Genomic DNA, 12,723 nt, shown 5'->3' with positions numbered 1-12,723 from the left:
CGAACTGATAAAATTGTGATCATATGATAAGTTAAACTGTTTTTTTTTAGGGGTTTCCCAACTCAAGCACACTGCACTTTAAAAGTGTTCTCTGCAGGTTCTCAGGTGATCATCATTGCAGCTTTGATGATTTTTGTGTCCCAAAACTCACAATCTGAGGACAGGTCACCCCTATGCCAATCACTGATTGACCACTAGATGAGACCAGGATTTTATACTCATAAACCAGTAATTGTTGTGTAAGAATCTGTTCTGTAATTCACACCAGTTTCATCACCTGGATAGAAAACCCACATCAAAAAGTGTCAGGTCATTTATTAAAACAGATTTCAACAAATATTAAACTGCAGATCCCTGGTAAAAACCAGAGGTCAGTTTACTAGATACCAAAATAATACATTTTCATGTGGACTTTATGATATATTGCAGAGTATCCAGTAGGGGGAGACAAAAACATCTTGCTGGAAGCATCCTCCCTTGGGAAGGAGCAGTAGGGAGACAAGTTAATAGACTAACACTGACACTGCCCAAAGAAAGGAGAGAAGAATTAGTTCTGAAGGTCCCAGAGAAAGCAGACCAACAGAGAGCCATGCTGAATGTCCAGCTGCTTTAACATAGACATTTCCTAGAGTCAGTGCTGAAGACAAAAAGTGTGGAGTAAGAGAAGTCCTTTCCTTGCGGTGAAGTGTCCCAGACCTGGGAGAAGATTGTCCCTGCTCAGCTGAGATCCTTCCATTGATCCTTTTGTGTTGAGAGCAGCGCAGTCTAGTTTGACCCGAGTAACCTACTGTCAGCAGCATCACACCTTTATTGAGAAGATCTTCTGCCTGGTCCTGGACAAGGCTAATGAGTTGTAGCTTCATGGCAGCTTGGACTGTACCCTCCTAGGACTGTGGGATAACCTCTAGGACAGAGCCATGGAAGTTGTGGATGAGACAGAGGCTTTACAACGCTTCTTTGAAGGTAAGAACGACTGTCTCTGCCCAAAGTCTGTATCACGTTGAGCATAGTTTTGAAGATGCTTCATAATTTATGATTTAGTAGAGGCACATTTGTGTCTCCAGAGCCGGGACTAACTTTACATTATAGTAAATGTGTCTGGTAACACCGAACCACCTGGAAAAGTTTTGGTTTACAGCAATACTTCCCACCAAAAAACAGGTTTTGGTAAATTTTTCTATTGGTTGAACATATTTCTGTTGGTGCACAACCAGAAGACCTAAAGATTGTCAAATCACCTTTGTCCAAGTTATGTAATTTGTCCTTCAAAAACGTATCTCTATCTGTCTCACATGGTCACTGATCCTGGAACGCAACACGCCTGGGGAAATACGTGACCATACTCTCAAAGGACAAGCAATACAACTCACATTATGATATGAATATTGTTCCTAGCATACACAGCCGCCTTTTATGAACAACCCAAGGTGAATGAGATTATTCTCATAAGAGCTAATGGTGGTGTCAGTTCCATTCCGCATAATAGTTTGGAGGAATGTGAGGAACAACCAATTTTAATATGCTTTCATTTTGAAAAATATAGATCACTATGAAAGTGTGTATTTTTTCAGGACGATTCAGTACTGAGGAAAAAAAAAATACATATAACGGTTTCATATATACATTTTTTAATATATCTATGTAACCTTTTTATGTTTTTATAGACTGGTTAGGGGCGGAAACATTGTGACTGTACTGAAAGAGTTAATCTAGACCTAGCAGCCAAATTGATTTAGCGGAAAAATGGCCACCAGTTCACAAGCAGAAATATCGAAGGATCTTACCTTTGTTTTTCCAGTACATTAATAATGACTTCTCTCACTGCCAGGTGGATCAATAACATAATGTATGTCACATGTCTGTTTTTGGAAAAAATTTGATTTTATCAGTAACGATAATGATTTTGTCACTATTAAAAAAAAAATTGCATGTGGAAAACTGAGTCATTTTTAAATGTTTTTTTTTTGTTTTTTATGCCAGTGGAAAGATATTTTAATTTTAATATAATATTGCTGTAAACGTGCGTAAATGGATCTCAACTACTGTTCAAATCACACAATACCAGGAACTTCACTCATCTTTTTGGTTGGGTTTGGAGGGTTGGTGATATATATTGATTATAAAAGGATTGAACAACTTAATCATAAATTAAATTAGATACTTTGATTATAAAAAATGTTGTATTGAAATAAACAAATTTAGATTTATTGAAGGTGGTGGTCGAGGGAGTTTTAGTACCAAAATACTTAGTGGTAATTATTAGTCTACATTTTACAAATTTGCACAAAATAAGTACAACTTGGTAAAGTTTTCAAGTTTTTCCCATGTGACTACGATACAACTATTTATGTAGGTGTAAAATTATTTTAAAATTTTTAAAAAAAAGATTGAATTCAAATTTTGTAATGACTTTGTTGGGACGTTTTGCAATCATTGGATAGAAACAAAGATTAGGGCTTTGTTATTCAAGCATGGGCTTACACTATGTGCATGTATTGTAACGTAGCAGCATAGTCTTATAGTATACACATCTTCCAATATGTCACAGTCTGTAAAAGGTATAAGAATAGTAGTGCTGAAAGAATGTGTGCTTGCTGCTATAGTTACACATACATTTAGCTATTTTTAAGGCACCTGCTGGTAGATCCCCCATTTTTTACGGCAATCTACAGCAACAATATATTTATCAAGATGACGGACGATTAATTGGCTTAGCACATAGAAATGACAAGCCACATGTGGCACAATGTCTCATCTGTCTATGAGAATATAGTCGCATGCATTGTGCTTTATAATGGAGCATTGTGAGGTATATGGCAAGTAAAGAAGGCGCCATTTTGTACAAGCAACAGTATTTACTCAAGGCCTTTAGTATTTGTACATGAAGTTTGTATACAATATGCACAACATGAAAGTACCATTGTCCTTCGATCATTTGGAAGAAGAATATTCTAGAATTACTCAATAAAGATTTCAATGGTTTTCTTTCTAAAGTACAAAAAAATCGAACATTTTTATATTTTTTTTAGATTTTAGGAAATAATTTACACAAACAGTTTTAATCTGAGGTGAATGAGAACCAACCATATAGTAATAAAAAAAGAGTAGCAGTGCAGGTGGTCCCCTACTTAAGAACACCTGACTTACAGACGACCCCTAGTTACAAATGGACCTCTGGATGTTGGTAATTTATTGTTTTTTAGGCTACAATGATCAGCTATAACAGTTATCAGAGGTGTCTGTAATAAAGATTTATTGTTAATCCTGGTGGACTGGCTGTATCTATAGAGACAGTGTATTGTATAGAGACTGTTGGGGGCATTTATGGTGTGTCGGGGTATGATGTAAGTCCTGCCCCTCCACTACGCCAGATAGATCAGTATGCTCCGACCTCCCGATGTATTAGTGGTTTACGCCACTGGCTTACAATTCGCTATTGAAATTGTGCCATAACCTGTGACTGTTCAGGCCTGATAAAAGGCACAATATAGCGAGTCCTCTGGTGCGAGAAAAGAACTGCAAAAAAACAGTCCTAAACCCCTGATGACGCCGTGAGCGGCGAAACATGTCCGGTGGGCTATGTTGAGCAAGTGTGTATGTGTTTTTTAACACCAACAGGTCTAGCATAGGGAAATATAGTTTGTTACTATTTACACAGGGAAATGCGAAATAGTAGCGTGGGTGAAGTTCACATATCGATAAGCCCAAGGGAGAACTGATCAACTCCCTCTGGGGTATTCATAACGTTCTAACGTTTTGACTGTTGAATTCACAAGCCCCTTAGCATCAGCATTCCCCCATATGCTGGCCTGCTTGCACACCTTTTAATGTGTCTTCTTTTTAATTTTCCTTCGGCACCTCCCTGATGACATCAGTAGCTAGCCGCCATTTTAAAACAATATCAAAAGTGAAGCAGAAGAGATTCAGATTCTCTTCAGTGGATGAAAAATGGAAGAATTGTACCAAATTTACAAACTTAAAAAGAGATCATCCCTAATCACAAGTTACACTTACCGTATATTCCGGCTTATAAGACGTCTTTTGAAGACAGAAAAATCTTCTGTCTTGTCTGGGGTCGTCTTATATGCCGGTAATCGCGACCGCCCGCCGTGTATTCACGGTGGTGGTCGGGTCACGCTGCATGGAGAGGGCTCACGGGCTGAGCCCTCTCCATAGCCGGTAAGTCTTTGCTGCATATTGCAGCAAAGGCTTACCGGTAACACCCGCAATCGGTGCTAGCACCAATCGCGGGTGTTTTCACAGCGATGGCTGCCGGCAAAGCAGCCGGCAGCCTCAAAAAGATAGCCTCAAAAAGATCCCATGCGCCACCATCTTACCTGGGATCGCCGCTCCCCGTGACGCTATTTCGTTTTAACCCCTTGAGGAAAATCCCCATGGGGAAATGAGGAAAATCCCCATATACTGCCATACTGCAGTATGGCAGTATATAGTAGGATCGATCAAACAACCTAGGGTTAAAGTACCCTAGGGAGTCTGAAAAATAGTATAAATAAAAATTAAAAAGAGTTAAAAAAAAAAAAAATGATAATAAAAAAACCTAAAATTTCAAATCACCCCCCTTTCCCTAGAACATAAATATAAATAAACAGTAAAAATCATAAACACATCAGGTATTAACGCGTCTGAAAATGCCTGATCTATCAAAATATAATAACGGTTTTTCAATGCGTTTAACCCCCTAACGGAAAATAGCGCCCAAAGTCAAAAATGGCACTTTTTTGCCATTTTGAAAAATATAAAAAAATCTATAAAAAGTGATCAAAAGGTCGTACGGTGCTAAAAATTATATCATTGAAAATATTATCAAATTTTCGCAAAAAATGACACCACCCACAGCTCCGTACACCAAAGTATAAAAAAGTTATTAGCGCCAGAAGTTGGCAAAATGAAAAAAAAAATTTTTGTACAGGAGGTTTTCATTTTTGTAAATGTATGAAAACATTATAAAACCGATACAAATTTGGTATCCCCGTAATCGTACCGACCCAAAGAATAAAGTAGACATGTCATTTGGGGCGCTCAGTGAAAGACGTAATATCCAAGCCCACAAGAAAATGGCGCAAATGCGTTTTTTCACCATTTTCATTGCATTTGGAATTTTTTTCCCGCTTCTGAGTACATGGCAAACCTGATGCACCCCATTGGGATTTGTTGGAAAAATGTTGTATAGTTATACAATAATAATAATAATTGAATATGGAGCAGATTCTTTTCTTGCTTTAATTGCATTTTTAGGTTTGGACGCTATATCCTTTTGGTGTTTTATACTTAAGGGGCTCTTAGCAATCTGCATGCACTGCATATACATTAAAAGTACCATATCATCAGGATCACACATTTTCACCTAATGACAGGATCCTATAGCCTTTTAGTACTATTTCCTAATCTGATTTTATAGTTACCATCACTGGTCACTTTAAAAGTATACCAGCAAACTGCATCAAGCCATGGGGTTGTCCTTATCCTTATGTCATCATTATAATTATCTCCTCTTTGCTCTGCTAGATTTTCTGCCCTTTTTCTTCCCTCCCTCCTCCTCCTGCAGAGATTTGCTTGGAGCATGGTGTCAGCTAACAAAAGCATGGCGGAGGAGGGAGGAAGGAAATAAGAGCAGCTAGCAGAGCAGAGAGAAGATAATCTTGATGATGACACCAGGACTGGGAAGCACCCATAACTTGATGCAGTTTGTTGACAGGGAGACAGATATACGTTTATGCACATTTAAAAGTAAGTGGAACCATTAATGTTAATTATAAAAGCAGATTGGGAAATCGTATTAAAAAGACTATGGGAACTTGTCATTAGGTGAAAAAGTGTGATCTAAAGGTATTTTACCATTATTTTTTGTGTGTCCTTTATTTTCCTCAGCTTAGTTTGTGTAAGGTTCTTTTTGTTCTGCTGTTGGTGTGATTGTCATTGGTGGAAAGCCACCAGCTTTAATGTTCTGCTAATTGAAAGAGGTACACAGAACAATACCATGTTGTGTCATGTTCCATTGGTTGCCTTGTTACAGAGAAATTCTCCCTACAAAGCATAAAATTGCAATATATGGCAACAACATGTGATGGCAGATTTATGGCTTGTATCTAATTTATCAAAAGGTTTTACATACTATTGGAGACGTAAGTCTAATATATAGGGGTTAATTTACTAAGGGTCCCCGGAGCGCATTTTCGTCGGGTTTCCCAACGATTTCCGTTTTGCACCGTATTGCGCTGTGGATTGTGTTGCACGCGATTGGATTTTGGCGCATCGGCACCGGCTTGCACGCGACAGAAATCGGGAGGCCGGCCATCGGACAACCTGACGGATTCGAACAACGCAGAAGCGACAGATGCAGGAACTTGGACGCACGATCTTCATGAATCATGCCGGACTTCATCCTCGTCGGACCGTCCGAATCGGGGATCGCGACAGGACCAGGTAAGTAAATTTGCCCCATACTGTATTAGAAGGAGCAAAATGTTATTTATTTCCTCAACTAACTAACTAACGGCCTGTTGCTTGCAGCTCAGAAAATGGACATGAGGCCTAAGGGCGCATTTGCAATGCATTTCTAAACACATGTGTTTCAAAAAAACACATGTATTTTTACATGTTACCATGCATTTCGCTGGTTTGAAAGCATTTGTCTTCATTGGTAGAAGTGTAAGCAGCTGTGAATAAAAACACTTAGAAAGTAGCCAAAGCATGGTAACGTGTAAAAATGCATGCATTTTAAAACAACTTCTGCAATACTTTTAAAAACATATCACAAATGCCATGTGTGATCGTTAATAATGGAGATGAGATAAACATGCAATTTACAGCCACAGATAGATTAAGAATAATGTAAAAAAATATTTCTTGTATGCAAATTAGGTAGCAATTGTAGATTATCCCAATATCCACTGGATAGAGGACAGGTGTCCTTTTGCAGGGAGGTCTGAAAGCCTGGTTCCATGGGTGCAACTATTACAGTCTGTCAATCCATTTCAAACCTTGACAACAAAAAAATATTAATACCGTAGTTAGTAAGTGTTGAAACACTGTGACACTAAATTAGTTAGACTTTTGGTTACTCCAATGGCCACAGTCCTGTTGGCTTTATTCAATATGGCAAAATTGTCCAGGACCGACAGAACAAGCTAAGAGTGAGGAAGCAAGCGGGGAAACATTTTGCTCAGGCACCTTACTGTGGGAGAAGCTGTCTTAAGCAGCTCACAAGATTTTCGAGTTACTCATAAAGGGAGAAACAGGTGAGGGAATAGCAACTGGCTTTTCCGCCCTTGGTGGCAAAACCTAGCTCTCTAGTGGGTGTACAGTTTAAGTTTTTCTATACAGCGAATTTCCATAAAATCCCTAATTTGAATCACATCATGTTTTCGGGAGGTGTGTAGGGGGTTTCTATTATTGAAGCAAATCTGCCAGACTTTGAAAAAGTTCAGATGTTGTTTGGGCTGCAATGTCAGTATGGTTGTGTTTGGAAATGCAAGTTATTGTGGCTGTTTATAGTATCTGACTGACTGCATCATATTGGTGGAGAGGTGCGAGGTGAGTTTGGATGACCCTTGGCTGGCATTTCAATAGAAACTAGGCCCTCTGGAGGGGAAGAGTTACGGCAGTCTGCAAATATGTGGCATCCCCAGCTCTCAGTTAATTTATGAGATAAGAGGTTGTTAAAAAAATGGGTATTGGAAAAAAATGTTTAAAGAAAAAGAGGAAAGTTGGGGGAGGTGTACAGCTCGGATATTCCAGGAGAGGCCATGTGTACAAAATGTAACCCGTTCATTCCATAGTCCGTCCCTAACACTGACATCTTTTTCTACTTTTAGATGTTTCAAAACCTCCAAGTTTGGACATTCTAAAATAACAACATGGAATCAGAACAGATTAATGGAATTCTCAATGCCGCCTGGTTATATAAACCATGTAAATCATAGTTTGTTTATAGAACAAAAGCGAGTGGGTATTTTAAATGGGATTTGTCAGATTTAGTGAAATTCTCTCAAGCCAAGAGATTTTGAAGTGTAAAAATATCTCCAAATTCCAGCCGTTTATGAAGCTTTTTGATTTTTTTTTCTGCCCCACAATATACTATTCTAAGAAGTTATAAGAAAATTTAGCGGGATGCATAAAACTATATATTTTTTTTAGCTGGAACCTTAACCCTGCAGTAGGTCAAAGGGTGATATGTCCAATCATTCTTCATTGAATTTCTGGACATTTCCAGTGGGGCTTTATATCCATGCACTTATTCTTTGCCGTGCAGCCTCTCTTCTGCTTGGAAGAAAAAAGAATCCACTTTGTTTTTTGTATTCTCTTTCTATGGAAAGTGCGTCACCGGAGGTACACTGTCTAAACTACTAAGCCAACATCCAAATTTGATATACAGTAAAGGGCTGCTACTATTGCACTATACTGCCACTTCTATACAGTTTTCCTGTTGCATGTTAGGAGTTTATCATATAAGAAATAAAAAGATGAGACTTCCCATTTAACTTTTCATTGCACCTGAAGGACAATATCTGGAACTGGCAAGGTAGACCATATGTTCCTACAATCTTGGGGTAATCTGAGATAAGAGTTAGGAATCGCTTTGAAGCTTTGGCGGTTATAATTGTACTGCCATTTGTTGCCTTAATGTTTGTTAAATAAGTTATTTTATTATTAGTGACCTGTTCACCCTTTGCAGCTGGTCCTGCACGTTCAGATCCTTCACACCGGTCACAACATGGATATCACCCTGTTTAGCTTTCACCCTTTTTAATTCTCGGCCCACCTTACGTGTTCCTTTGTTCTCAGTGCTGGATTATTTACCCTGGTTGTTTAAGATGAAGCATGTTTGATAGTATTTTCTATACAGTTTGGGCTGCTGCAGTGTGGTTTATACTAACTTATTATATACCAAAAAGACACATATTTGGCATATCTGGGCAGTATGGTGGCTGAGTAAGTAGCACTTCTGCCTTGCAGTACTGGCGTCCTGGGTCTAATCCCATCCAGGTCAACATCTGCAAAGAATTTGTATGTTCTCTCCATGTTTGCGTGGGTTTCCTCCGGGTCCTCCGGTTTCCACCCACACTCTAATACATACTGTTAGGTTTTTTAGATTGTGAGCCCCATGGTGACAGGGACCAATTTGGCAAGCTCTGTGCAGCGCTGTGTAATCTGTAGGTGATATTTAAATAAAGAATTATTATTATTATGTGTTGCCCTTAAGGTCTATGGATGATTTTCTTTGAGGCTAGAATTGTATATACTCTGATGATTTGACTTTAGACCTACCAAACAGAGGACTGATGCTATTATAAACTCTCAGTTGTGAGAACTATGATGTCATCAATAATTATTTGTTACAATATTTAAATTTAAATCAGTTCTGCTGGTGTTTGAACCTTTTTATTTTGCCCCCGATGCCTACCAGGTTCTGAAAATAATGCAAGATACATGTGTTTTTGATCTAAAAATTGCAGTCAACTTCCTTACCAGACACGAGGATCACCTGGTATAGCTGGTGTCTCTACACCTTGCTTCATTGTGCATGCTATAGATATCGAGCACATACCCAATAAAGGAAGACTGATCTTCTCTTCATCATGTACAATGTGCCTGAAGCAAAACTGGCACATGGCAGTGGTAAATGTCCTGGCCAATGTTGCCTCCAGAACTTTGTAGCTAGTGATGTACTGCATCAACTAAATATTAATGTAATGTAATATTAATGTAATTTGCTACCAAGCAGTCACATATGTATTGTCAAATAGCATCCAGGTTTAGTATGGTGAAGTTTATTGCCTATATCTCCACATGTATGTGTGGGATTGACCGGACCTAGAATCAATAAATTAATCTCGGCATGTCAGTTTAGTAGTTTAAGGTTCAGTCCAGTAAATCCCGCACACATAAGAAGCAAGTTTACCGAACAAATTCCCTTGTGAACAAGGGCTTCAATGCATTGATTCGTGGATGTTTTTGCAACCAATGCTACATACCTGTTTACCCAACTCTCCATACTCCAGTATTGCCTTTGGCAAAATGGTTTTCCTTCTAGTTCTCCCTGCACAGAGATTAGTGCAGAAAGGAACTAGAGAGGATTGTGAAGCTGGAGAGTTATAAAGTTCTCCCTATCATTTTAAAGAGTGTTTAATGAATGATATGGCTGATCATTAAAGCAAATGCTCAAGTGTGCCAGAAGCAGATATTCACTGTGCTGAGGGAGCATGGGTGATGCAATCAACAGCGCTGCTGTATAGGTGATGGTCACACAGGTACAGTACAGGTTTTAGAGCTCTGTCCCTTTAATCAATGAAAGTTTTCACTGATTCAACTTTTCAATAGGTGGTCATCTTGTCACCTCATATTTTCCAGGTGTTGAGTAATAGCCCAGATGCTCAGGGGTGTATGGGAGAGGCAGAGACCCATAGCAGACTTCTGAATGTGGCCCCCTCAAAAATACATGTTTGTACACTGATTCCTTTATTTTTCCTTTATTTATATAGCGCTCACAGATTACGCAGCGCTGCACAGAGCTTGCCAAATCGATCCATGTCCCCAATTGGGCTCACAATCTAATCAACCTACCAGTATGTTTTGGAGTGTTCTCATTTATGCATTTACACACATTTATATACTTATACTGTGCACACATTTATGCACTGATATATTATACATTTATACACTTACACAGTTCTATCCCATTAGCTGCTGACCACATGGGGGAAGTACATGGAAGAATTAGAGATAAGAGATCACTAGTAGCATTGTTCTGCTGTCCCCTCCCTCTCCCCCGATATTTTCTCGGAGCTGTGCTGTGTACTGTGAAGATGTGCACTGTTACATAGATATTATGCTGTACAATGTGTAGTATAATATGTATATAATACGGTAGTGTGTCTTTAGTGTGTGAGGTCTGATGCCAGGGCCCCCTGACACTGTGGACCCCATAACAACTCCTATGGCTGCTACCCCCTGTAATATCATTTACTATAAATGATGCTATGAATATAGATTTTTTTGCTTTTTTTCTAGCAGGTAAAGCTGTTATATTGATCATTTAGTAAAGTATGAAGCAAATATTAACACATTACATAACATATTACAAAGGCTCAGATTGACTGCATTGTTCCTATTGTTCTGAACATCAATGCCTGTGTAATGTCAAATGATAAACAATTGATCGAAGAGGTAAAGGCTCTGGTTTTATAACAATAGATACACTACCACATGTCTTATAAATTGGCATGATGGATAGATGTTCCATTTCCAGCATGAGCTTTCCATATATAAGTTCAGGAATGATTAGTATAACCTGTTTCATTATTTAAAGGGAACCTGTCAACTGAAATTGGCCTAATAAAGCACTACTAGCATATTGTCAAGCAGCGATAAAACCTTCTTGTTTTTGTTTCTTTCATGACCCAGTGTGGTGGCATCATCCCGAAAATCAACATTAAAGTGAGATTGAAATTGGTTGTATAACGTCAAGGAGGCGAAGAGTTTAACACTGAAATCGAGAAGGGGGCTTTCCGAGGAAGAGAGAGCTTGACTTCAGTTTTTAAACTCTCTGCCTCCATGACTTTATACAACCAATTTACATCTCACTTCAAAGTCGATTTTCAGAATGATACTATTTCTTATGACAGGTTCCGTTTAAAAGGGTTTGTTGGTGTTCTTAAATTGGTGACCTATTCTTAGGATATGCCTTCAATATCTTCATGGTCTGTTTAGGTCTGGCTTATCATAGAGCATGGAGGCACAGACATATGGTGGGGTGTTGCAACCGAAGGGTCGGCTACAATGCAGCGCAAAGAGATGGCCAGTATGAAAAAATGTATTGGCCAATGGACTAAAATTTGTGTGGCCCTTGGGATGAGAAATTATTACTCAAATAATTGTTTATTCATGGGTTGGTCACCCATCTGGCTGTTTTATTTTGTGTTATGTGTAGGGCCACCTTCATACCACATTTTGCTCTTCTAGGTTAAACACATATTACACATAATTCACAGGAGACATTGTAGTGTTAAGGGATTTAGGCTATCTGCCACTCGGCTGTATATCTTTCTCTACAGATGGCAGGTATGATAAGTTAATGGGCCTTTGCAGAATCATTTGTTAGCATTTTGTGACTTGAGCCGAGCAAATGTCACTCTGTTTGTTCATTTTATTGTGTTTTCTTTGCTAGAAAAACAGAGCACTATTTAAGTATATAGTAAAGCCATAATCTAACATTATTGAATAACAAAGGTTGGGCTTTTGCGAGCCATGGATACTTGTAAAATTGTGATCGGTTACTCAGTTACCCTGTACAGGTTGGTTACATTTGTGAAATAGAATAAGTCACCAGGACTTCACCAGTTCACCCACCATAATGTGAAGCTCTGTACTACAATGTGCAAGACTCTCATCCATCTTCCAAACCTTCAATCTTAACCTTGAAAATCCACCTGTTTAGAATTTGTTGGGGACATTTATCAGGGCTTCTACATCCGAAAACTGGCATAGAAGCCCTGAACAAATCACACTTACCTGCAAAATGCCAGTAATTATAATTATTTTCCCCTTCATACCATCTTCCCGCCAAGTAGGTTTGGTCAATGGTAGAGTGGACCTGCCTGCGCACTACCTAGACCATGCTAACGTTCACCTCGAACTTTTACAGTTTTTGTGCAAAACTTGGCCAGCTAGCAGCAGTTTTGGCCACCAGGAGGTGGCGGAATC

General features: G+C 38.8%; 1 protein-coding gene across 1 annotated transcript in view; it reads left to right on the top strand.

Annotated features, from left to right (window-relative positions):
* Positions 1-485: 485 nt before the first annotated feature.
* The window catches only part of MYRF (myelin regulatory factor), a 99,149-nt gene continuing 86,911 nt past the window's right edge, over positions 486-12,723 (top strand). Inside the window, exon 1 of the mRNA XM_072118040.1 lies at positions 486-963. Within this exon, the coding sequence (XP_071974141.1) occupies positions 918-963 (46 nt within the window). The 5' untranslated portion in view covers positions 486-917. The remainder of the gene's footprint in view (positions 964-12,723) is intronic.

The sequence above is a fragment of the Engystomops pustulosus genome, chromosome 7, assembly GCF_040894005.1.
Source record: "Engystomops pustulosus chromosome 7, aEngPut4.maternal, whole genome shotgun sequence".
NCBI lineage: Eukaryota > Metazoa > Chordata > Amphibia > Anura > Leptodactylidae > Engystomops > Engystomops pustulosus.
The sequence above is the reverse complement of the archived record's forward strand: the minus strand, read 5'-3'. Positions and strand labels throughout refer to the sequence as shown.